This window comes from Hippoglossus stenolepis, chromosome 4 (assembly GCF_022539355.2).
Source record: "Hippoglossus stenolepis isolate QCI-W04-F060 chromosome 4, HSTE1.2, whole genome shotgun sequence".
Lineage (NCBI taxonomy): Eukaryota > Metazoa > Chordata > Actinopteri > Pleuronectiformes > Pleuronectidae > Hippoglossus > Hippoglossus stenolepis.
In genome coordinates, this window is record NC_061486.1 from 4,320,860 (window position 1) to 4,348,838 (window position 27,979).

The window sequence follows — 27,979 nt, forward strand, 5'->3', positions numbered from 1 at the left end:
TGAATACCTCTGATGAAGAATGCTTGGAAAAAAGTATTGAAGATGTCAACTGAAACATTCCTGAAGGAGAATTCCTCTCGAAGCACAACTTCACTTTTGCTGTTCGGATTATTTGTTTTTACAGCAAATTCATTATCAGCTCAGCAGAGTGTCTCCCTGAGCTGTGGATCTACGCATCAAGACTTGAATCGTGATGTAATCAGGTGACCTTTTTAAGAACTGAGCCAGTGAGGCTGAATTAATAAATGATGCTGTGAGGCTCCGAGGGTTTTTCTTGTAAATATTGCATCCAAATGAGTTTTTCTAATGTAGGGCTTTCAGCTGTGATTCAGAAAACGTCCCCATGTCCCTGTAAAACCACCATGGGTGCTGTCTGCGCGTCCCAGGAGCTGTGTCATTATTTACTGTCTGTGAAGAAGCGCCAGGATTTGTCTGTGGATGACGTCATCACACAGCGTGACTCTGTGCTTCTCCGTTAAGGGACGGTCGGTTTCACATTATTAATCTGAGGAGCGTATCACAAAAGATAACATGTAGGTGTTTGTGTCCTTTTTAAGTGATCAATTAAGTTAATTAAGGGATTTCTGTGCCAGTCTGTTATGATCTAAAAAACACATTTAATCATCCAGGTTTATTAGCAAAGAGGTGTTTGGTTTTCGTGTCTGTCTGTTTGGTTGGTTGTCAGCAAGATGAGGCAAAAACCACCGACCTGATTTCCAGTTAAACTTGGTTGAAGGATCCAACGTGGGCCAAGAAGGAGCCCATCCAATTCTGGCACAGGTCTGGTTATTGTTCTTTCACCAATTTCCCAAATCATGGATCTTTGAAAATTCAAACTCAAGCATATTTAGGGCCTGATATCTATTTGTGTCTGCGATGTGCTGCAGCTTGATGGGATTTAATTGTGCTGCTGGGACTGAGAGCTATTGTAGTCAAACATTTTTTTTATGGTTGCAGAAAGCCCTATGGCAGCAAAGCCTCCTCAATATATTACACATGGTGTTCTGTCCTCTGGGTTATTTTTTTTTAGACAAAACATAGATTTTATTGTGTGTTTTGCATATTAGAAAGCAGGGATACAAATAAATATATGTTCCTATAAGTTGCACATATTCACAATTTGCTTTTATCGTCCCTTGTCCACATGCTTTGAAAACAAGATTCAAATATTGAACAGACAAAGCATCTTCGGCAGAGAACATATCTTCATGTATAATAAACGATATCTTTTAACAACAATTGCACATCAATGTACAACCACACAACAACCTTTCAGTTCTTTTGTATCCACATAAAGAGCTCGTTCCAAGAATAGCAACATGTAAACATGACATTAAACGCTGAATGAGTCATCCCCCCCCCACACACACACACACTGCGTAGTGCACTGAACAAGGCCGTTGCAGGAAATTGTCCTCAGATGTTTCATTGAGAAGTTAGTGTGATGAACTGTGATGGAGGTTTGGAATAAAGCGCGACTCCCACAGGTCTCTCTGGTCCCAGTGCAGTTTGAGGTGGCAGGGCCGTCTTTTAATAGCCGGAGGTGGTGACACTGGGCAGGCCGTGGGTTTAATAAAAAAAAATAATGAATGCAGATGACAGGGAGATTGTGGGATGTTCAATCAATACGCTGGTCCCCAGTCAGACATAAGCAGGATGTTGAGATTATGAAAAAAAAAAAAACTCTTGTTGATGGCATAGGTTCTTTAAGAATTCCAGTCCTGAGCTCTCAGGATTTTTCTTTCTACTCTTGTTGATGTATCTGTAACCACATGGGCAGCTACCCCCTCATCTAACCCTCCTTTCTCCTCACCCGGGCTTGGCCTAGCAATTGCAGGCTCGATATAACCTCTCTCAGCAAATAAATTAGATAACAAATGAATTTTGTTTCTATCCTAAAATGGATATTCCAAAGATTTGTTTGCATTTCATTTTCTGGGGGCCAGTTTCTGATATTGGCACAATCAGGGACAGTTCATTGTCCACAGAATAGAACGGCAATTGCAGAAATTTTAACGCACAACAGAACAGAATCTGGAAATGTGCAGCAGACCTTTTCTAAAATGACGTTTCTTGCAGATTGGCTGCGTTTGGCTGCGTGTGCCACCTGCTTCAATAAAACCTTTGATGGCTTTATAGATGCTGTTTACCTCAGCCTCTGGCTACGTGCCGTCTCTAAGCAGACAGCTCATCAAGATGAATGACAAGTGAGGGAATGGCAGCTTGACCAACTGAGGGGGTGGATAGTGGGACAGATGATACTACCTGCCAACACACAGAAAAACACATATATATATATATATATATATGGCAAACCATTGCCTTTAATGTGTTTTACCCTTTTCGATGAACATATAGAACACATGCTCTTTTCCATCGGTTCAAGATTGCAGCTGCTGTAGCCTTCTCCTTGTCTTTTTTTACTGGTGGTAGTGGTGCAGGACCATTAGCACAAAGTAGGGAGGAGCCTTTCTCAAGGGTAACGTCAGTGGTGTTTGTAGAACTCAGTCAAAGCTCCTCCTCTACATGGTTCCTCCACATTTCCCTTGACACTCCATGATTAAAGTTCAACAGAAGCTCACCTCTCAAGCATTCAGCATCATCCCCTGCTGCACCTGCTCCCTTGTATATGTTTTTTAAAGGGTTTGCCGTGGCTTTAACATGACTAAGCTTAAGGCTAATCTGAAAAAAAAAAGATGTCCTCCTAACAAAGGGCCTGCATCGGTCAAAAGAGTGAAACTGTGCTGAGAGTAATCCGTGTTTTATCTTGTTTTAACTTCATCCTCTTGCTTTTTGGATTAAGACCTTCAGTGTGTGTAATGAGACTTATTCTAAAGAGCTTAGCAGCTTGTATTGGCTGACGCACAACAACACATCCAAGCGATGTCTGGTGTTTACAGAACCAAATCAGTTTTTTCTTTCTTCCTGAAAATGCATTTGTAGTACTTGCTGATAGCTGCTGAAACTTGACCCAACACATTATTTTCTCAGAGTGTCGTCCTTCTTGTTTAACGAATGACATTTTGATTCCAAGGCTGAACAAATTCCAAGGTTTTTACAGTAAAAGAGGTGAAGCTGCCCTGAATCGTTAAGAGTTGGTTTAAAATGCATCCACCAGGCTACTGGCGCCATGTTACCTTGCCCTTAGTTACATTCCTGCTCACATCACCTTTTAATAGACCCTTATCCCTGTCTTATATGTTGATGTGTTTTGATTTGCCCTGTCTCTCTGTGTGCTGTGCTTTATATTATACTCCATGAATTTATTTCATTATTCAATTATATATATTGTGTGTGTTTACGTTTTGAAAAGTGCTATAAATAAAGCCGTACATACTCAATTACTTTTACGCCTCAGCCTTTATTGCGTTACGTTTAGTTGAAAACAAAAGGGTAAGATATATCCATGACATCTCGCGTGTGAGTGTGAACACAGAAAGCAGCTTTAGTTATTAAATAATCTATAATAGATTTGGCAAATTTCGCCCAATAACACACAAAATGTCAGTGCTGACAAACAGCGTGCATTTACTACAACCGGGCCTGCAGAAGTACATAATAGAATCTCACGCCGCAAAGTAATTGAACGCATCATTCATACAAGTTTTATAAGGCCGTCAGAGGCACATTACCACGACCCTGTCCTGTGTTATCTGGAAATTACACAGCAACTGTCTGGTGAGAGAGTGGGAACATTACCAGGCCGTGTTTGTGACTGGGTTTGTTGAACCTCAGCCTGGGATTCTACGTCCGCATGACATGACAGCGGCGAGGCCGAGCAGAGGCATCACATTCATTACTGGTCGGTTCATCTCGCAGCACCCTGCGCGTCGCCTCATTAATAATCATCTGGGCTGGGCTGTGATCGCCTGGACAGAAGTGAGTGAGGAATCTAGGTTCCACCGGCCCGGCAAGCGCAAAGCTCGCAGCTGTAAAAGTTACGGGGACAAGTCGCAGAGGAGGTTCCTCTTTCAAGGAATCACATGAAAGGTTAGCATCACATGAAAGGTTAGCATCTCACGGGTATATGATGCCCTGATATGACAGGTTCTGCAGAACAGTCTGGGAACTACGAGTAATTTACTTGTTTCGCCTAAAAGAGTTATGAAATATTCACTAGAGGGAAGATGGGTGGAGCCACCCAGCATGCACTGGGACAATGCTTATAGAGTGAGTAAAGTTGTGTTGACAATTATTTAAGTCAGACAAACTTGTTCTATTTAAACTCAGGAACTTGGAAATGACAAGTTAATTTCACTTCAGCCATATTTTAGCTGGAAATACTTGACAAAAGTAAAATACGACTAAATTTAAAGTGGAAATTAAAAAGATATATCTATTTATATAGATATAAAGTCAATATTAACTTAGTTATCTTATTCAAGGCAATCTGTTTTTTAAGATTTTTAAAGTGATATCAACTTGCGATTTAACCTTGCGGTTCCAGATTATATGAGCTTTTATGTTTATGTTTTTTTTGTCTTTTCTTTAATTTAATTAATTTATATTTCATACTCCTGCCATTATACTGTACAGCTGACTGTCTAGACTTTAGGTTTTTTCTCTTGTGCATTGAAAGCAGTTCAACATATTTCTCACAGGCCTATACACGGTGAATGGTTGACTCGAAAGTGAAAGCTTTTCCACAGACGACATGTCTGGCTGAGTTCTGTGAGACGCGGAGCCGTCAAGTGGGGTGAACTTTAGGTTGTCTGAGTGTCGACTCACTTTATTTGAGATGCACCGGAGACCCATGTTCTCTCAGCCTGATACTCTAAGCACTTGACAGAAAGACAAGACATATTCATATCCTTACACCAAGTTACTGTAAAACTACTTCAATAAATGGGATTTTCAGGATAATTGTCATGTTATCCATTCATCCTGTGCTCGTAACTCTTTTGTAACTTGATTTCATTTCGATTATTTGATGACACTTCTTAATTTTCAATAACGATACATGCTAATGCTCATTACCTCCTCGTCTTCTTCCTTCTATTTCCACTTATGCATGTGTGTGCACGCTGAAACCTTTAGGCTCGGTGTGCCACACTTCTGTAAAACCCAACATTAAACTGTCCAGAGGGCTGCGAGACTAAGAGCAAAGCATTGTAACGGATGAGCTGTGGGAGGACACTTGCCAGAGAACTGCACTCTGCTGGAATAGAAGAGAACAGAGACTAAATTGTACAAGTACAAATGTACAAAAGATTTTGTTCTCCCATTTTGTATTTATTTGGGACTTTTAGGTGCACTTTCATTTAGGTATGAATTATGAAATAAGATCAAATGAGCATCTTTGTCCAGGATGTTTGACAATATTTACTTTCATCATACACGTTCCATCATAATCCATCTTTTGGAATTATCTCCTGTGATATTATTTGATTATAACCTCACTTGAAATGAATGTGTTGTGTCAGTGGTATTGTCCCACTTGCCAAAACTACCCAAACCAAAAGTTTAGAATCTGAAGTTTTATGACAATACTCCGCCAACTGGGATGAAGCAGAATCTGCTGATGGATTTCTTCAGGGAGAAATGATCCTCTGACTCCAGTCACCAACTGGGGGCCCATGTGGAAGTTGTCCAGTCCAACATGGGCCGAGGGGGTTTGGTACGACAACAGACGGAATTATGCAGCCAAAAATAAAGTGAAGTTCTGAAAGAAGGGACAGAGAAAGCTTCCGTTTCCTGAGGGGATGTGTGTGGGCTTCTGCACATTTTCTCTCTCAAATTTTGTTTGCAAGGGAGATTCAAGAAAGGTCAACAGGAGGTGAGGGAGGGGGCGAAACTTATCCGAAAGTGGCAGCAACAGTTTTAAACCAGCCTCTGCAGAAAGTTGTCTAGACAATCAGCCCTCAGCTATTTAATTCTTTAAATCAGTGAGAAAATAGAGTGAAACCCAAGAAACAGCCAAATTAAGTGGCAGTGGCAGTCCCAAGTTTGAGGTTCTTTTTAATTTATTTATTTCCAGCCGTGGAGGAAAGGATTGAGTTTACAGCCAAGCGCGGCAGCCGCAGCGAAACAAGCAGCATAAACACTAACAGCTCACATTACGAGGAAGGAAATGGATCATTGTGTTTATCTGACTTCCTCTCTCGCTCTTCATTTCTTTCTGTTTCTAAATAACAGATAGCCTAAGTGCTAAGTGACTAATTGTTCAACCCACGAGTATAACTGCTGATGCATTCTGGGGGAGGGGGGGGGAGCAAATGAGGTGAGGCACCGACAAGGAGGCATAAACGTTTAATGTAAGACGATTCCTGCCGGATCTGGTCGTGCTTCCCTCAACCCTCAGAGCTGTCTGTGCTGTTGCATTAATAATCTAAATGACACAGACAACTTAAATGAAGATGAGAGAGACTGTTAGCAAGATAAGAGAAGAAGAGGAGGAGGAGGAGGAGGAGAGAAACAAGCAGAGGGAGTGAGCACTCAAACAGGTTGACAGAGAGTCAGAAAATATCAGATAAATGCAGAAACTCTGCTTTGGTGTGAAGATGAATGGCACGGAGGGAAAACACCAAGGTCAGCGCGCCTTGCTCTTTATGCTTCAAGCCTGCAAACCATCGGCAGTGGATCCCATTATCACTGTTTGCAAATGGAATTGCATCCACAAGCAGGAGTGCAGTGATTTATCCATCATTTTCTCCTCAATCATTACCTGCGCCAAGAAGGTTATGTTTTCGACCCTGTCGGTTTGTTTGTTTCTTGGTTGGATGTCAAAAAAACTGCCGAAGAGATTTCCACGAAACTTGGTGGAAGGAGCCAACAAAGAACCCATTTTATTTTGGTGGGGATCTGGAGAAAAAGGGGCATTTCTTTTCACTATCTTGAACATTCTTGATTTTTTTTACTCTATGATTTGCTGTGGTTTGATCATAGACTTTACACAAAAATAGAGAAAGACCCCAAGTCTGGAAAGTGAAGCCAATGCGGACATGCCTGCAACCTGTATTCTCCCAAACGACCCACAGAGGGCGACTCAACTGATAAAAGTCGTAGCGCTCAAGCTCTCAGTCAGACCGAACCCCCCACTCCTCCAAATATGGTTTCAAATAATCCAAGATGGTTCTGGACAAAATACCAAACCCAAGGCTAGAAAACTGCAGCTCACAAACCAATGGGTAACCTCACGGTGGGTTGCCACTGAATTGAATTTCAGGGGACCGTTGGCCCTTGGCGGTAGCGTGCGCTCTACTGACTCCCACTCTACTTGTTCTTGTGGTCAAGTTTTGCTGAACTTATAAATGGTGTTAAGTTTATTGTAGTAAATTCTGGTGAAAGCCTCAACGTCGAGGAAATTTATTGCAACGTAGCTTTTATGTTCGCATTTGCACGGCTGTTGGAGCATTAACTGGCATCGGGGTTATTATACATGTACACTTGGTAGGCGGATAGTTAATAGGTACATAAAGTAACTGTCAACATATATTAAGTCAGTAGTAGATCAATTCCTTCTCATTGCACAAGCGTGTCCTACTGTGTTCAGGCTGTGTGCATGACGGCTTGTGTAGGATCTTGTTAGCTTCATCCTCCTGTGTGTTATTCAGTGAAGGAGGAAAAAAAGAAAACATGCATTCTAACTCAGTGTGCCGTATTTGATGTGTTTGACAACAGAGCATCTGTACGGTCAGAGCATAAGATTATGCGCGAACGAAATAACAAAGTCAGTGAAGGGAGAAAGACAATTCCACTTTGCACGACGCTCCAACTCGGCCGTTGTTTTTCGCTCACCTTGTTGTGTTTAAACGTTTATGTAGATGACTGTATTCATCTAGGCCGGATATCTAGGTTTGTGCAGAGGTGTTTATCCACATGAGCAGCAGCAGCCAGAGCACTCTCCTCAAGATGCACACTCACACAAGTATTCACACTGTGTATCTGGAGCACTGGAGCAACACTGAGTACTTTAGATTTTGCGTGTAAAGTTTGTAAATTCCATTGAAAATGAGTGATAGTTATTGAGTGTTTTCTTCAACAAAGCGACATAACTGACAAAGTACAATCATAGTCGACCTGGTTGAATGTATAGGAGTTATGTTTTGAAAAACACAATGAGGTCATAGGACAAAAAGTGTAACCTGGGGATTTGTGGTTATTAAGGTAACGCTGGGTTTTCAAATATCTTTAATATGAACTAAAACCATAGGGGGGGTGGAATTAGTGAACAAGATTTCCATAGAAATCTTGTTCACTAATTCACAAATTCACAAACATGGCCGCCTCCGTAGAGAGGACCCAATGTAAATATAAAGTATTTAAATATAAAAGGTCCATTCTAGGGTCAGAATGACACCGGGACAATTCACCGAGACAATTCGTACAATTTAGATGAAAACACACTAGTGAAAACATGACTAGGATTATTTTATATTCCATTTCTATCCCTTTCACCTACATCTTACACACTGGACCTTTTAATGTCTATGATAACCAGAGGTGCTGATGTGTTTTCCTCTCTGTTTGTAGACACAGCTTTAATGAAGAAGCGACCCTGCTGACATTCCTGCAGAAGGGACCCTCGTCAACAAGTATGGGGTCACCATGGAAACCACTTCTCCTCCTGTCTGTCATCAGTGGCCTTTCAGGTAAGAAATAACAAAAGGTGGTGTTGGAGTATAATGGTCGGAAGTAGTTGTACATAATAATCTTTTGGAGCACTGGTATTAGGGGGGAAATGGTAAAGTGCGCACGGAAATCTCCAGGTGTAAAATGTGACACAGCCGGGGGCATTATCATTTATGGATGTGAGTGGGTGAAAGTGTTCTTCACTCGTAAGATCCACGGAATCCACATCTTTGAAATGTTGAATTTTGAATTCATATCTGAGCAAAAAGGTGGAGATGCTACGGCTCGATGTGCATTTCTGTTCCTATGTTATGATTTGGGACTATACAAATAAAACTGAATTGAATTTGAAAAGCAGGGTTTCCTGGGCCGACAAAGTTTTACCTTATGAATACTGACCAACTGAATTAAATAAAAAATTTAAAAAACTCAATTTAGTGGACATGCTTATCCAAGGCACCACCTCAGCATCCCTCTGGCTTTAGTGACCTACAAGAATCAAAATCTCAACGTGTCAGAGCTTTTCCTCGTAGCATATCTTGACTTGTGCGATTAGCGGTAAGTGCACAATTTTAAGTTCTCGTCTCCCTCGGTAAGCCCAGAGCGTGTGTTCGCCGGTCTAATGGATTCGGCTGCTTCTTCATTTAATGGTCCTTTCAACCCACCAGAGGAGGGTTCACTCTGTGGCTCCCTCAGTTAAGTTTCTGGGATTCAAACACGCACACGGCACCGACCTCACTTCTGTTACATGGGAACAACTGTTTCTTAACTCCAGAGCCTTGATACTCGGCGCTGTTTGACTCTGAATACACTGTGGACATTTTATAGGAGAAATATTGGATTTTTATATGCAAACTGCTACAAATAAAAATAAGTTTGCCTGACGTTAAAGCTGAATACATAATATAATATACATACGTGTTTTATTGGACAGTTGAACAACAGCCCCTGCGTCTGTGGACTTTTAGATCTCTATGTACAAATCACCACATTAACATAAAAACCAACACATATACAAATAAAAGTCAGCAGAGGCTCTGTTGTATATTAAAGTTTTGCTTTATGTTTTTGAAATACATCACAGCTTTAGTAGCAGGTATATATTCCACTTCACTTGATTTTCTTTCCTCCCTGAAAAAGTCTGTTTACCAAAAAGCCAGACTGAGCCGCGGATGTCAGCGAGCACGCCGCCGATTGTCCTCAGGAGTTAATGCTCGGCAGCTCAGCCGGCCTCTGGTGATTGCTCTTCAACACTGCCCTTCATCTCCTGTGACAAAATAATCTTCACGCCCCCTGGGATTGTCAGAGCAAACTTCCCCAGACAAACATTATTTGAATAAACTGACCTCTTATTTGAAATATCTGAAACTTAATTAAGGGTTAAGGTTGGGTTGGGTACACAAAGTCTGATGGGCAGGCAAGACGTGTTTGTAATGCTGCTCTGCTGTGGTAATTCCTCTTGAATGTTGTCTTGTATATTTGTTGCATTTCTGGATTTATGAGCACATGTCCCTTGATTTTTGTTATTTCACACTTGAATGTGTTTTGGTATTTGGAGCATGTTTCCCATATTGTTATAGCTCTGCCTCTTGTATGCACTTTGTCCCCGTGCTCCTCTGACAAGAGTATTCCATCTCCACTTTGTTTACAATTCTGTGATGAACTATCTTTCTTACGCCACCTCTACTCAACATTCAACATTCAACCTCAAATTTATACCCAATAATAGGTCTTGATGATTAAAAGATGAACAGAATTTAAAGGTCTCCGTTGCTACAATGGATTTATATCAGTTCGATTCCAGAAAGGTCGCGATTGAGGACAATGTAGAAAGATATATGATTTTATAGCACAAAATCAGAGCAGGCTTCCTATAGCACGCAATCTGTTCTTCTTTTTTTTTTGCTCTGGTTGTTCATCTCATGTCATGTCATGCCCTTGTTATGTCACTAGGTTGCGGTAATTAGCTGTGAATTCACGAAGGACCGACGGTGGTGAGTCCGGTGCCGTTCTGGCTCATGAAGCAAATTACTGCTGCAAAGGAAACCCCCCTCTACATCGACTCACTGCTCCTTACTGGTAGCAACATAAAACCATCCGGAAACAACATCAAACACACAGAGAAACGTTGTACAACTGTATAATTGGTTTTCACGGTCGCAGCCCGATGATGAAAGCAAAAGAAAATGAGACGTTAAGTCAGCTGTTTAATGGGGCGGTCTACGTGCTGGATTTTCCTCTAGCGTTGGCTAGTTAGCCTGTAGGCCGCTGACACTATGCTGAATGTTTTTGTAGATGAATGGAGATATGTAGGCGAAGTCTTGTTTCACTGTGAAATCTGTTTTCAGTACAATAGTTAAGGATAATGGGGTCACATTAACCCAAAGGTGCCCAATAAAAACTCTAAAACCAAATCATTGCTGGAAAACAACATTTACAAATTTTTCGGCCCCTGAACCAAATAGAGACATGAACTTTGTGACCATTTTCACTGACTGCTCCTTGGTTAGCAGGTTATCAGACACATTATCTGAGTCTGAACCTTCTTCATTGTTGTTTTTCGTCACTGCTGTAATCTGCTTCAATGTCGCTTTTGTCGCTTAGCTCGTCAGCCACTTGTCTCTAAAGGCTGATCCGTGCTTCTGCGTCGAAGCTACGCCGTAGGTGCGTACGTAGCCTACGTACTGGGCCGAGCATTCATAGTTGTGTGTAGGTTAATATAGGTTTCTATGCTGAGTGTCTTCCGGTTCCTGGACCTCTTATTTACAAATTCTCTGGCATCTCTGTTTACTTCAGAACAATGGCGAGTGTTTGTGTACTTTGTCTTAAAGAACTGCAGCAAAGAAAAGAAAGACTTCCTTTAAAAAATGTGGCTTTACGCGACTTTAAAACACTTTTTTCCAGGCTGGGAGGACTAACAAACACACAAACTACATTACCCACAGTGCATTCTGCCTCGCCCATGCGTATTTCAGCAAAACACAATGTATTTCATCAGTCACAAGCCAAGTGACACCTTTCATCTGGCCGCTAATGGGAGAAGGCTGCAGAGGTCGCACCCGGGCTTAATGAATTAACCCAGCGTAAGAGATTCAAGGTGTCTTATGTTCTTTTCTGTGTATTTAGAGCGCGGATTCTGCTCCTGTCTTCAAGTATCTCACCTTGGTGGATCCTTATACTAATTTCTATTTGTGCAGAATGTCTGAGAAGGATCTGAGCAGGCACTGGTCACAGTGAGTGAGTGAGTTAGCTAACCACAGTTAACTAACAGGTATTTGTCCTGACGGTCTGTCAGTGTTGAGCTTGCTGCACATTCATCATTGTTCTGCGGTAATGCAAAAGCGGCACGCAGCAGTGAGTATATGTAATTAACTCCCTCCTCCCATCATCACCTTTCCATCAGAAGACTTTTCTTGTTCTTTGCTACACAGCAGAGGACGAGACAGTGCGGTGGATGTTAGTACAGTAAACTGCAGTATAGTGACGATTCAACTTCTGGGTCCTGAGGAGTTCTTCGAGCAGATCAAGGCCTGACGATGGTGTAAAATTAAATTCCTCAAGGAGAAACTAGAGACACCTTCATTATGTGCTTGTCACACACTGCACTGACTTCCTCTCTCAGGGTTTCAAGGAGAAAGAAATGGAAGAGGAGTCAGTCCGAGTCATTGAGATTGAATAATATCTGTAATGCACACAGTCAAGGATGCTAAAACAAAAACCAGCCTGCTACAGTTGGTGCTGTTGTTGCTGTTGTTGTTGCAAGCATCATGAAATCAACAGACTCTGCTATATAAAGCTCTACAGTGGGTTATCAGTATTTTATAACTATATACAGTATATTCTTGATATTCTGTATAAAGCTGGTAACATGATGTGAATAGATCATTTTCAAACTGCGCATTTGGAGTTTCGGTGGTTCGATTCCCAGCTCCTCTCGTCGATGAAGTGTCCTTGAGCTGCTCTGTAGTGAATGAATTAGATTCATAAGTGGCCGACAAAGCGCTCGATACATAAGTGCTGTATGAATGAATGAATGAATGAATGTGAACTGTAATCTTAAGCTCTCTGAGTGTTTGTTAAATTAACACTACAACTTCTTTACCTCCTTATAATAGCATCTTTATAGTTTGATTTAAGGTGCGCTGACTTGGACACTCTTCACCCTGAACGTCTGTTCTTTGCTCTGTGACTTTGGTGAGGGGGAGACGATCTCCTGTGAACAGTGTGTAACTGACTGATAGTCGCAGCTGCAACTGACAGAATCAGGTCCAGCAGGTTGAAGAGTGATGCTGAACTGTGGAGCAGTTAAAAAGACTTGGAAGTCAGTAAGTCACCGGCTTTTATCTCTGATATATTTAGCCAGAAAATATGAAGGATTCTGAACAGAGGCAGCTCTTCTGGTTCAATATCCACCGTTCAGTTGTGTATTCAGTTCAGTGCAAATGAATTTAGCACCGTGTGTGGCTGCAATGTCTTAGTGTTGCTTTAAGGGCAATAAAAAATAGTATAAAAGGTAGTGCATTTAGCGTTTACTGTGTGTATTTACAGATAATTATTAATAACTTAAGCCGTCAACTTTCAAAACAACTTAGATAAAAAGACAGTACATTTTTATTTTTTAGATGAACTAAACATCGCATTAGAAAAGAAGCAGTTCCAGAAAAGCTGCAGGTTTTTGTTTTGTTTTGTTTACCAAGACTTCAACTAGTTTATCAAGTTTACAAACAGGGACTTAGTGGCTGGTGCAGTTAATTTGTTGCAGTCTATTCCGTCCATTGATTTTTGATCTGGGGATTCTGTTGCTCTGAACCTTGGGTGGATACAGTTCGGCGAAATGTATTCTGCTGGTTCATTATAGGTATCTCAGCCCAACAGACTCCTGTTGTCTTACTACTTTGCAAAAATAATTGCCTCTCCCGAATACTGTGAAGGCTCTTTCTCTTTAGGCCGAATACGACTTAACTGGGAAATTGATTTTTTCTTTTTTCACCTTTCTCATTTAGAGAGAAATATGTGTCACCACGTCTGCGTCTGTCTTAACCAACGTTGCCATCTCTTCCATCAGAGGGAGCAAAACTTAAACTGCCGGCGTCACATCCAATTAAGATGTGCCGTGTTTCAGACAAACAGGGGGAGCTTGTGAAATCACCCTCGTGTTTAGTGCACTTTGTTTCCTAATGACTTGAGAGGAAACAGGAAGACTGTGTCCTTGTTTTTTTTTACGTTCAGTCAAATGTGATAATATGCAAATGAAAACTAACTGCAAGTCATTAACCTTTCAGCAATGACGGTGTCACAGAATCATTTCCACTGAATGAACATTAAATTACAGTCACACATTTGATTCACATTAGCATATTGTATATTCCCGACCAAGAAACTCAGTTTGTTTCCTCACTCAAAGTACAGTAGACAGATAATAATAGTTATACATACACACTTTACTCTGTCTACTTACATTTATTCTCTACGGCTGTCACTTTTTCTCAAGTTCACACACACTCGACGTGGCTCCTCCTCTCCTGCCGCCAACAGGTGAGCCCACGGATCTGTTGTCGGATCATTATTTTCCCGTTTACTTTGTAGAACTGAAAATCATTGTTGACAAATCCGACAGATAAAACGTTTGACGGTGGAAACGATCTTTCACCTGAGTTGTAATGTTTATCTGTTGAATTTATGTCACAAACACAAATGGTTGCAACACTGGTCTTGTATTCATTTAAAAAATAAAAGCACCCCAGCGTGGAAGACGCACGGCTTCATGCTGTAAAGTGTCGGTGTTTATTTGAAGCAGCTCCTCTGCAGAACATATTGTTGAACTGAGAAGCTGAATATTGTGTCTGAACAGATGCCGTAAATATGAACTGATATCAATGTGAATATTTTGCATTGAATAGATAAAATTGCATAACTGCCTTTCTTTGTGTATTTTTATGCTCTTAAATTGAAATTGCAAAAATAGTAAATATAATTTTTTAAGATATTCAGGTTGTAGATCTCGGTTTATGTTTGGAATTAAAAAGTGACCTTGGGCTTGAAAAGGTTGGCGACCACCGCTTTAGATGGGCCGATGCCCTTCGAGAATATTTTGAATTTAAACTGGTTATTACAGTTCCAGTATGGCCCCCCCCCCCTACCCCCACACATCCTAATGAATGTTTGAATTTGAAAGTCACAGCCCAAGTATACCGGCGAAAATCTCTGACCACTGTAAACTTTGATGTTTTGAGGTTATATTGAATTAATCAAAACGTTTGACACTTAAAGTGAAAATAAATTAATATGGTGCTGTATTGAGTTTTTTATTTTTATAGAAAAACAGATAGATATACAGAATTGTACGTCCACATTAATGATCACAACATCTCCTGTACATATTGCATTATTCCATTTGTCCACATATACAGTTCAGGTCTGGGTTTCTTCCTTTATAAAGTCCAGCAGTTGAAAGGCAATATAACACAGTGTAGAAAAATGAAATTTTATGGGCACCAACCAAAAAACCTTGAAAAGAAGACACACACTATATATCAGTGTTGTCCTCAGGCCTGTTGTTTTCTTATAACGAGCGATGACAGGTCTTTCCTTTTGTTTGCTTGCTTTGTTCTTCAGCCTTGGGAGACATTTTTCTGAACTCGTTCCTGCTCGGCCACTTCAGAGGGATGACTCTCTGTGGACTTTCTATCGCATCTCCTGAAGGGAACTTGTGTTTCCTGTCGTCATCCGTCTGCACATTAACTGCCGAGCGACGCCGTATCAATAACTGAGATCACATTAGTGGAATTAGTGTTGTGCAGTTCTGATATCATCGTGGTGTTGATTTTCAAAACGTGATAAATAAATTCAAAAACGTCTCTCGTGTTGGACGTTAGGTTTTTTTGGGGGGGAAATGGAGAATTGTTCATTTCCTCAACAGTTACTCGAGAATTGATGGACCACAAAGAAAATGTGTGAAAGTGAAGGTTTTTCCCCACTCCAGTCAAAACAGTGCTGAGAGCCGAGCTTTTAGCACAACTACCAGAAATATTTCACATTTTCTCCTCAGAGTGCTGCACTTCAAACAGCTCTTCAATATTATCAGCAGCAGGGGCTGTGAGCAGCTACTCCCAGGGGTGCACGATGCGGTCTTTGTCTATTATGACACTTTTGACATGATGGCTTGTGTAATGGATTATTGACCTACTGTTATCTCTGAATATCCTGAAAATGCCCACTTTGAAGACAACAGTTCCCTCTGTCCTGTTTCATTTCCCTCCGCACCTGTCTCCACTGTCCAGAGCCTTTTTTTTTATGCCGTATATATATATTTAAATCACGTGGAAGCAGGGAGGTGATAGCACAATTAGGTTTCTCTTATGTTGAAAAGTGGGCTGGGCAGCCATGATGTCTGGGGCCATTTGTCCCCCCTCCCTTCAGTCCGCCTCTGATTGAAATACAACGTTGCTCCGAGTGTTAAGTGTGGAATAGTAATGCAGCTGTATCTCGGCTCACTCTGAGGTATCTCAATATTAAAAGTGGTTGCAGGGAATATAGATGTGTAGTGCTGTATAAGTGATGCATGAAGTCATTTTCACCAAGGGCAAAAGAGTCACGCACCAGAAACGTGGTTGTGTGCGGGGAAATGGAATATTTGCATGCATTACGCCGCGCCGGACCATGCAATGACTTTATTGCTCTGATTGCATACCTCGACAAATAAACATTAAAATATAGAGCTTTGTTAAAAGTCACCCTGGAGCCACCAGAGGTCAACCGCATTTCCCCAATTTCCCACTCACCTAAAAATGGCATTTGCCTGTCCCCTGCAAGCACAAAGCAATAATCACCGCTCGCGATCCGGCAGGTTATTACTTTTCGCGGAGCTTAACCGTCCTGAAAACAAGAAGTGTGGGATCTATTTTTGGTCCCACCATCAGGGAGCATGTGGACTTTCTCCAACTGGCAGCAGGGGAGCCTGAGCTGTGACAGCTTCTCTTACACGCCAGGAAATAACATTTCGAAAAAGTAAAAAAAAAACTAAAACAATAAAGTCATTGTTTATTTTGTTAGCACGACAAGTTGGACCCGGCGTTCAAGTCTTGGCGGTCGTGCTTGTTCAGTGATCAAGACTATGATTAGCACCTGGGGATTTGAAATTTCAGAGTACACAAGAACATAAAATGAGGGTTGTGTGGCGACGCCAACATTTTATAAAACAGAAAACCTTCCCGTCATGAGCCAGATCCCCTCAAGCCAATTCGAAAAGTTTGTTGTAATATGCTCGATATTTCTAAACGCATAAAAAATGTACAACGAATTGTGTGATACGTCTAATAAGGGTGTTAAGCAGGGCTGGACAGAGATTCGATTTCAAATTAAAAGCCAGTGATATAATTAATACCACACATCATGCAAAAACACACGGCAGCTCCATCATTGCTCTGGCAAGGTTGAAGGAACTCGCAAACCCTCTCAGCGTACCGAGGATCAGGGCGGGGGGGAAAAAAGACCTGGTTTTGGTAAGTAGTCCGCGTAGTGATGGAGGAGGTGAGGTGAGGTTGCATATGATGTATGGATTGTTCCATCTGTAATGATATTCCACTGAATAAATGGTCTCAAGCCTAATCAGCTTCAGTCAATATAATCTCCCTGTGAAGGTCTTCATTAATCTCGCAGGCTATGGCTAATCATGTCCGTCTACTTGAGCCCCCACAAGCGTCTCACCTACTTACTGTATGTTATTCTAATTAATTCTCACCGCTCCGTCTAGAGGCTGCAGGAGAAAAGCCCGAGACTCACGCTCGCTTGTCTCCTGTGCAGCAGCAACACAATGACCCAGTAGAAGTAGATCTGAGACAAAGCAGGTGAGTTTATCAGTCGCGCCCATCTGCCTTGTTCCCCATCATCCCTCTGTCTTCCTCCTTTAGCCTCACCTTTACCTCCGTCGTGAGCTTCTTTTTCTCCCAGTTGGACAAGCTGCATAATAAGTTGAACTTCATTACGCCTCCGCGCTGGCGACAGCGTTATGTTTCCAGGTCGTCCGTCCATCACTCCCGTCCTGGCGAGTGCGATATCTCAGAAACGCCTCGGGGGAATTTATTCAGATTTGGCCCAAGTGTCCACTTGGACTCAAGGATGAACTGATTAGATTTTGGTTGTCAAACGTCAAGGTCGCCGTGACCTCACGTCCATCGCATTCTTGTAAACGCAATATATCAGGGAACGCCTGCGGGGAATTTCATTATAACTGGCACATACTGTATCTGCACTTTGACTTGAGGATGAACGGATTAGCGTGCGGCGGTCAAAGGTCAAGGGAGCTCACGGAACACAATTTCCATCATAACGCCAGAATTCACAAGCATATATACAAAACACTTAAACCTTTTAAAGTCTTCATATACTATGAATGTGGACCAAAGACTGTAGAGATGGATAAAGCATCTCTTTCTCACACTGTATAAGAATGAAGCCGAAATCTCTCGGGTACGGGTGTCGCCATCTTGCAGGTTTTCTTCTTGTTCTGCCAAAACATATATTTCAAATCTATCTGGACACACGTGGACACACGTGGATATTAACTGTAACTTGACTAAGAGAGGAAAACGCGAGGCAGGGGTCAACGTTTAATGCAGAATGTATGTAACACACCAACAAGAGGTGGCTTCCATCGATGTAAACCCTCCGTGTGCCATACACACGATAGTAAGGACAAGGTAACATCAGTGTTGGGCTTTTTTGTTCTTTGTTCAAGTATCAAATGGCCATTGTCTCCTTTGTTGACGTTATCGCGATCGCGGTGTTAAGACCTGCAGTGGATGTCATTGCTCCGGAGCTCGCTGAGACGCTGCAGGCCCGGCCCTTTCAACGACAATGAGTGTTTCTGATTTCCCTTCCTCGGGAAAGATAGAGATCAGAGGGATCTGTAAGGGTCAGTGCATTTATCAGATGAAGGTGACAGCTGACAAAAGCAAGTGCCTGTCAGCTTCAGTAGTCAAACAAACAAAAGGGACTTTTTCGTGTGCTGCATTTGTCAGGATTTTGTCGGAAATGTTATTTTCACGGGAAGAGGGAATCGGGCTTCTGACTCGCTATCGACAGAAGAGTTTGTGAAATGTAGACCCTCTTTTTGAGGCATACTCATATTCACTTATTACTTTAAAAGTTTCAGGTGCTTTAATGATCAGAAACGCTTCACTTTCCTCAAACTGTTTTTTACATACACAAACAAACCTGTATAACACACTAGAGGAAAGAGAAAAAAACACCATATGCTTCCTTTGAGGTTCCATACGGTTCTTCTGGATTTCCTTCGTTCATTTAATTGATATCATTTGTAGACGACCAAATGAAAAATGTCAGAAAATCCATCCAACTATTCCCTAGTTACCAGTTTCTTTAAAGGGAGTCAACCTTTGCCGTCAATATTTGTTTCTGTCTTGCCAGTGTATTACTAAAGGGACACAGAGCTGCAGGACATTAACTTCAATGTAGTATGAGGCCTTTCAGATCTACTGACAGTAGAGAGGGTGATGGAACAAGTAGGAATTTACAATTTTCAATTCTATGCCGTACAATCAAGTGACTCGGTGGCAACACAACTAAACATGTCAGTGTTGTGACAACCTGACCACAAAGCTTGTATTGAACAGCATTGTACTATCAAGTACTTTGATTATTACATTAAAGTGCTCTCTATATAGTGTGTCACATAGTGAAAATCCTGTGGATTTCTTTCTGGCTCCGGCTCAGTCGGAATCAGCAGTGATAGGTTGCTTTGGTTTTGTAGGAAGAAGGACTTGTATCCTTGTGTGTGCCCCTGTTTTTTGTTCAGTATTGCTTTAGTCTGGGAATCTACAGATATCTAATCGTTGGCTAGTTTGTGTGTTTATTTGTCAGCAGGATTATGCAAAAACTACTGAGCAGATTTCCACAAAGCTCTGTGTTTAAGATCTAGACAAAGGGATGTATTAAGGAATCATCTTTAACATTGCGGGATATGGAGTTTTTCATTAGCATCTTCTCTACTGACTATACATTTCTGGTTACAAAATGATTTCTCTCCCAAACTATGGTTTCCATTTATTACTATACAACCAAATGCACAATCATAGTCATTATCATCCAACATGAATTTAAGTCTTAAGTCTTTGTGCACATTGCGCAGACAGAAGTCTCCTGAATGGCGCTGACATGATATGTCTACATGCACTCAAAGCCAAATTAGGCGTTTGTCTTGTCAGCGTTTTGAGCCTTTATTAAAAACCAAGTTTGAGCAGATGTCGTCTTTAAACAGGATCCACTTCTTCTCCAACGAGCTGTTTTCCTTGTCATCGCTCTGCTTTTCTCCGCCGCACTTCAAATTGTCACAGCACAGGTGTCAGTCACAGAGATGCCGAGTTGTGCTCAGTCGAATATAGATACAGGAAACAAACTGGTTAAAGGTCAAACTGCTGACAGCTCGGTCCCGTCAGGTGAAAAGATCTAGATCCTGTTCTTAAATCTGCTTTCTTTGGAAAAAATAATCAGCCTGAGACGGCATCAACTGTCAGACGTGCGCGGCTTTGATGTGTTCAAAGGAATGTAAAATGCATTACATCCATGTTAATGCATCAAAGAAACGGTTTCCACATGTCAGATTTTGTTGTGAATTTTGCTTCATCATTCATGTCTGTGATGATTCGTCCCTGAAAACTTTACCTGTTCCCACAATGAGAGAAGTGCATCGTCGTCCTTGCTGTTTGCTGCAATTAAAACACACATGTCCAGAGACACAAATCCTCAAGTATCAACAGAGACGAATAATAACATAATTCAACAGGACTTCAACGATTGCATTGTTAATAGAGACAGCCACATAAATGTTAATAATGACTTGGAGGTGAAGCGTGAAGGTTCCTCATGTATCTAAGTTCTGCCGTTGCTGAGGAGCTGCACTTCTTTGCAGAACAATGGTTATTTCTTATCAATTAAATACTGCATTTTGTTTTGCTTTGTGTTTATTTCATGAAACCTTGACAAGCGTATAACTGTTTTATAAAAGCAACAAGCTGTTAAATCAGGTTTTTAACGGTCAGTTTTAAATAATGGCCTTTTGAAGTTTAATGTTTTAATGTTCCAGGATTTATTTACCAGTACAGCAAAATTAATTGGAGCAAATCGATAATTTAAATGTCCTTAATGATGCACAGAGCGAAGGCTCCGTCACCAGGGAGTCGACGCTCACTGCTGAGGATTTGTTAAATGAACATTATTTTATTGTTCCATGTTAGCTTCCCCATTTCTTGTTAAAATTACTTCACCGTCGTCACAAAGGCGAGTTGGCAGCTGAAGCTCAGGACACCTTCTGAATTCCTGTGAGTTTTCTGTGTTCAGTGCAGAATTGTTCAAGAGAGAAGACATTTATTATGTTCTTTAATTTACTGTTTGTTTTCAAAGAGGAAAAAAGATGTTTATAGGAACTGGATTTATAAAAGCATGAAAGAAAATAAATAAATAAACATTGACAAATCAGACAATTCAATAAAACATCACCAATAGGACACAATGGTTTAAAAGAAGAGCCACTGAACTCAGAAATAAAAAGGCTCTTTCAAAAATATGGCATATATGAGAAATTATATAAAATTCCTAAACATCTTGCGACTCTAATCCGATTTTAGAAAAACCACTTGTTCAGCGAAAACCATTGTTTATCTTCTAATGATTTCTATTGCACATTAAATGGATGTTAAACATCACAAAAAAATGTACAAAAATAGCCACATATTGAATGGTATTAAATCATAGGAGCTAAAAATACCCCAAATAGTTGTGTTAACTGTTCCAGCTTTAAAAGGCACATTTGGAGAGGCTTTGTTCTGTTGGCATCAGCAGTGAGAGATATACTTTACACCTCCACGGAGCTGATTCTCCGACAGATAAACGATTTAACTGACGACCGACCAGCCGCTAATTGCTTTGCTTATCAATTTACCAAACTCACAATACCTTTTAATTTCAGACGGAGTTCCACATCCTGCCTCTCCCCCGGAATATGTGACACAGTAATTGCCCACTCTCCATTTGCAGATAGCAGTGTTTTTTTTGCTGCTGACAAGTCCCCAAAGGCACATAATTATTTCTCAGTTTTGTTCAGTTCTTTCGTGGCACTTTATCGTGTAGTGCAAAACACTCCCACTACTCCCAATTTTGCAGCTCTGATTAGAGTCTTGCTGAGCTTCCAATCTTTTTTAGCATTTTAAGTTTTTTTTAGCACCATACCTGCAACAGCCATATGCTTCCATATTACCATGAATCTCATCTGTTTGTTTGATTGTACAGTTGCTTTGGGGAAACATGTATTGACAATCAGCTGTCACGGGGAAACTAGGTGTGTGTAATCTTGCGTTGTGATATTTATAGCATCGTAAAAGTCAACACTATGGCAAATTACTCCCCATAAAGTAGATTGAATTCCTCAAAACGTAAGTGGAAGGCTGCGGTGACAGAAATGACTGGTGACAGCCTCAGCTGCAGTTTACTCTTTTAGTGAGGATATTATTCCGAACCCCCACGGACTCTTTTACTTTGAAAGGGAGCAGTTTCTCTCCCCGCTTCTGTTACACTTACCGTTTTATTCAATTTTAAACTTTGATGACAGCGATTTTCCCGAGTATGCAACGTATCCGCCGTGCGTCGTAAGAAGTGTACGCTTTAACCTACGGCATCGCAATTGCCTTTGCAGAGTGCCTCTAATGGCTGATAGATGCTGCTGCAGAGAAGGACTGACAGCGGGAAGTCAAAGGGGAAAAACTGCCAGCGTTGTTCTAAAATAGAAACAATAAGGTTTTTCACAGACGAAGCTGCAGGTCTTGGTTGTTTTGGGCACTCGGGCTTCAGACCTCCCGACTCTGCAGCTCGTTGCCAAATCGTCCAGACACCCATTGCATCACGGATACTCTGCTCGTGTTTTTCAGACAGTGTGTGTATTTTTTCTGCAGACTGAACGAAATGCACTCAAGGTTTTCTTCCACCTATTTCACTCGGAGCTGTCTCCGCCTGGTGACACCTCCTCATTCTGCCGGGTGCACTCTGCTGTTTTCTTGGTTTTCCTGTTCTGCAGGATGTCTTGTAGGACACTATAATCTGTGGCATATTATTCCTCATACTGTAATTTGAGGAAAAACTACTCGTCTGTGTCAATTTTAAACATTCAAATCAACATATGTAAGGTTGTTTCCCTCCATTTTGACAGTGATTGTACACAGATATCATCAAATATGTCATCGTTTGAGTAGTTCGGATCCATTTCACTCAAAGTCAATATATGATGTAACTCTTTGCCCCCTTTTTTTTTTTCCTGCAGATTTTGCAAGAGCTGTTGCAGCACGGCCGATATCGTACGCCGCACTGTTACGAATGAAACAAGACAGCTCTTCGTCAGTGCTCAACTCGCGCAGCCGACCTCGACAGCACCACGGCGACGGCGGCGGCGGCGGCGGGCTGGTGACTCCTGACTGGCCTCCTTTCTCCAGTCACCCCCTGTCAGCCCTGAGTCTGCTCAGCTCTCAGGAGGACTACCAGAGTGAAGGTAAAACTAATGGTGGAGTCAAACCTTTTTTTAAACTCTCGTCTGAATAGAAATAACATAAAAGTTTAGCTTTGTTGTTCCAAGTTCACAATCACAAACAAACTGTGCTAGAAAGTCACGTCACCTCACGAATAGCTCATGAATGTTGTGATTTTCTTCTCGCCTGAATTACACCCACAACTTAAACCAAGGATAACGACTGCTTGTGACATAATTCACACACTGTGCTGTTCATTAGTTCTGAAGACTGGGAGATGAGGCTGCATAAATAAATATGATTATCTGTAAATAGTGGGGGTTTTTTTGTATTTCGGTGGCACCATCTGTCTCCTTCTGCCGTGTCGCTCTCTGTCTTGTTGTCGCATCATGAAGGACTTGAGTTGTCAGGTGGTCTTCGTGCAAACAGGAGGTGCCACCTGAGTTCAGATGACTTTATCCTCACCTGACGAGCTGAACCAGAGGGTGGACACTCCAGAGTTTGAATGAACTCCTCCAAACGTGATTGGTGTGCCCGCACTCTGCCATCTCCCTCAGCGGTCGGCCATCTCTGGTGTCACTTCAGACGTGCAGGCTTCCTGGCCGCTCAGATTTGGTGTAGAAACGAATCTCACCTATCCATCATCACTGTGGTATGGTCTGCAGTGACCGGGGTCGTGCCCTCTGTGAAATTGAAGCGGGATCATGGCAATATCCACCTCTCTCTGTGTTCCTGTCAGCACACAAGCTATAGATGTGATGGATATCTTTGTCAAAAGGGAAGATTTAAGACCTCAAACACAGCAAACAGGCTGCCATAAATCTACGTGGGTCACTCGCTGTCCTGACTTACAGTATGAATAATTTCAGAGGATATGATGGCACATTGATGCTTTAATTTATGATTAATCACGTCATGCCTTTTGCATCTGGAGTGCCTCATTAAAGGAAATATGAAGTAGCTGCTGAATGGGCAAAGAGGCTGCAATGCAAGTACTTACAATGAATGAAGATTGTCACATTAAACACAAGCAGAAACCAGGAATAACAACTTTTACCTGATCTTTTATGTGTTTCTTTCTTGGTGCGTCTCCGCCAGTGATTTTCCGTCTTTTTTCTTACTTTCCCTCGCATTATTTCTGACGTTTTCACTACGTCGCCGTACGATAACTTACTGTATATCTCTACTACCAAGGTGAGAGTAATGGCTCCATTGTCGGCGATGACACGAGCATTGTACCGCTGCTCTGGATTGATGTTCAGTGAATGAAATGGATGCCAAAAAAAGTACCACACCTTTGGTGGCTTAAAGGGGGATATTGCTTTTTGGCTGTGTGACTGACAGATGGCCACGGCACTTGAAGTTGAGTGATTTAAACAACTTCTAAGCTTGTGTGTATGTGTGTGTTCCCCCCACACACACACACACAGACATATGGTCTCCATCCATCTCTTTAATGTTTTCATATGGTCACAAACATGTAAATGGGCACAGTTCCAGTCGCTGAGCTATAGCGTCCCGAAACATAAAGGAAAACTCTACTTGATTTTGTTGAGGCACTTTTCTTTCATGTCGGATCATAAACATATGAATATAAAGATGGACGATGACACTTCCCCAAATGGGATGGCCATAGCATCTTTATCGCCCCCTGGTGGCTGGCTGCAGGACGGTTCATGAGCCTGACTTCCCTGTGTCATTGATGGAAACTAAAAAGTCAAAATACATGTAAAACTTCATTTCTGGAAAGTGAGAGCAAGTGGAGAAGTGTCGTCCATCTTTATATACAGTTTATAAACACAACCATCTTCATCAGTGTAGGTCATAAACCATGTCTCCTCCGTGTTAGCAGATTGGACGTGGGACAAACTAAAAAGTCAGAAGACATGTTGAATAAATTTAACTCAAAGATGTGTCCGGTCATTTTAGGTTGTTTTTATCACACCGATGTTTGTTTTGGTGCAAATTCTTCTGCCGTGTTTCGTTCAAATTAGTTTTTGGATCCTATAGAACTTTTAATTGGTTGAGCGTGTGTATCCATACTGCTTCTCCACACCGTAACCATGACAGTACAGACTCTGCCTCCTAATGACAGCGGCAGCGCCCATATGTGAGATAGTTAAGCTTCATTTCTGTGCAACGGGAGGAAGAGGAGACGCGTCTTCAATCTTTATTTGCTGTGCATAATAAAACAAGACGTTTCCGCTTCATTTGTCCATTTATTGAATATTTTAAAGTCAGTCAAAGTCAAGGTTAGTTTCACCTGTGAGCCTGAGCAGAACATTTCATGACTCCCTGCAGTATAATGTGCATTATGTTCTGATTCAGGTCAGGCTCCACTTTTAACCATAATTACAGTACAGAGCAGTCAGGAAGGACGAGGACACTCTTCTTTTGTTGTTTTGGCTCTTTGTTAAAACACAAGGGAATGAAAACAAAACAATAACTATGAGCTGAGGGTTTTTCTGTCCACATCGGATGCACACCGGGGGAGTTGTGTCCCTTTGTAGGCATCATCTCTCAATTTTAGGGGACAAAAGATAAATTTGGAGAATGAACACAGTCATTGTACGCAGTCATATTTAATGATATGTATTCCTTGCAGTTGATGACGTGTCTTTATGTCCACCAGACACCAGCAGAATCCCCTCGGGAGGATTCTGCTGGGCCATAATATTGTCCAATTTCATTTCTAGCTTGTTTCAGCTGAAACACAGCGCCAGAAATGTCTTCATTTGAAATAGAAATCATTTCATCACACATCCTGCCCCACTCCATAAGGCTGCTGCTGCATGCTAGCACTGAGGAATAATAGTATGGATGGATGTAGAGACACGTCTTTGCTTCCTTCTTGTTTGCACACCAGTAACACTGCAAGTTTTATATTCACAGCAACATTTCCAACTTAATATTGATTCATTTTCCTCCACTGATTAGAGTATTTTTCTTCAAGAGCTTTTTATTTCCCCGTGGAGCAGTAAATTGCTGACAAAGGGTGATTATACAAACCCAGAGAAAGAAACCATGATTCTTATCTATCTTTAGATCATTTACTAAATAGTAGGAGGTGCTCAACATTGGTGACTTGCACTGTTGTATTATTCCTGTACTGTTACTGTTTAAACATGGATTTCTATACATTATACTGTAAGAAATTGTGTTTACTTTGCTGTGTTAACGTAAAGGCCTTGTGTTTACTTGGCTTCATAAATTCATTATCTGAGAAACTCTTCTCCTGGAGACCAGAGGATTCCTCCGTCTTTGAAAAGTCTTGAATTCCGAGGTGCAACATACGTAGGAAGCCGTCTGCAGCGAGTGCATCCACTTGTGTGTTAGCAGACGGCCTGATCAAAGAGCAGAGTGCTGCGAGGGAACGGATGAGAATTGCAGCAGAGACTGTCAAGCAGACAACATTAAGCTGGAGAGCACATTGATTTGTGGCGGTATTTCTGCTGTGGAGAGTTCAAATTTTTACAAGAGACAATTCATATCGCCAACAGGAGCCCGATAGATCAGGAAGCTGTGGGCTGAGCGTCGTCATGTAGGTATTAAATAGCATTTCGCAGATTTTAAATTGCATAAGCATTTGTAATTCAAGCTTTAAATGGATCCTTACTGGAAAAAACACAAATAATATCCCAATGTTAAATACTTCTGGCATTCATTTAATTTCTATGTAACACGACCTCATGTCCTGTTGTTCAGAATTTATCGTTGGACGTTAAGTAAATCCCATTATGTTTATTTTTAGATCAACTTTGTTCAATTAAAAGTTATTTAATCTGATTTACTCGCTTCCTCTGGGGTCTATATGTTGTGTTTAATATTTTTCTGTAATAAATAACATTTCTTTTCTCATATTGATGTAAGTAACTGACTGGTGACGTTAGTAATTTATAAATATCTCCGTTGTTTCATTCATCTGAGCATCTGCATGATTCATCTTCTCTAAAACACCAAAACTCCATTAAAGCCGACTTTCTAACGCAGGCTCTGATGCCACATTTTACGTCCACGATTGTTGTCTCGAACTTCTGATAATGAATCGCAACCTATTTTCACGAGGGCCTCAAATGTACCTCGCTCTGCCAGCCAGGAAAAACAATCAAAGCCTTTCCCTTTGTACGACACAAAGAGAACAGCGCATTTGATGACAGATCATCTGCACTGTCAGATTTTTATACTATTGGGATACCAGCCCTCTGCTGTGACGTGAGCAGCAATATAAATCTTATTTATACATTTTTTATGTCGTTACATGTGCAATATTGATTTAGATTGGAAGCGAAGGATGGTGCAGTCAGCGACTATATGAGGGGTGAGACGACGAGAACAAAAAGTCCTACACATTTGAAATAAGTTCTGGAAATGAGGATGAAAACGCTTTAATTAATTCTTTGTTTATTGCAATTAAAGCCATTTCAGAGATGAGCTATACTTATAATCTCTATGCGTTGCACAGAATTAAGTGTCTGAAATCCAGATGGGACATTTGTTTTTTCGTGAACAACATTTTGAACACAGACTTATTTATTTCTGGTAATTTTGCTTGTAACAAGCTTGTTATCGTAAAAAAAATCACCTCCTTGATTTTGGCTCCACTGGATTCTGTTGTTTTAATGTGAGAAGTGAATTTAGATCATAGTGGGAAACGGACCTCGGAGGCTGCAGATGTGGAACCGTCAAGAAATCCTCCTCCGTGAGTCGGTGCCGGTTGTCAGTCACGTTTCACCGAAGCTTCCTGTAAAAATGAAAAGTGTGAACAAACATCAGGCTGTTGAGAAACGACCTAAAATGACAGAAACCATCTTCAAGAAAAAAACAATGACTTTTTTCATTCAATCATATTTATTCATTTCGAGAGAAATTACACAAAC

General features: G+C 41.2%; 1 protein-coding gene across 2 annotated transcripts in view; it reads left to right on the plus strand.

The window, feature by feature from the left end:
* Positions 1-27,979, plus strand: part of cntn5 (contactin 5) — a 103,737-nt gene that overhangs the window by 18,269 nt on the left and 57,489 nt on the right. For both annotated transcript variants that reach the window (XM_035155474.2, XM_035155475.2), the window contains exons 2-3: positions 8,473-8,591; positions 22,901-23,125. In XM_035155474.2, coding sequence (XP_035011365.1) covers positions 8,537-8,591; positions 22,901-23,125 — 280 coding nt within the window. In that variant the 5' untranslated portion in view covers positions 8,473-8,536. The remainder of the gene's footprint in view (positions 1-8,472; positions 8,592-22,900; positions 23,126-27,979) is intronic.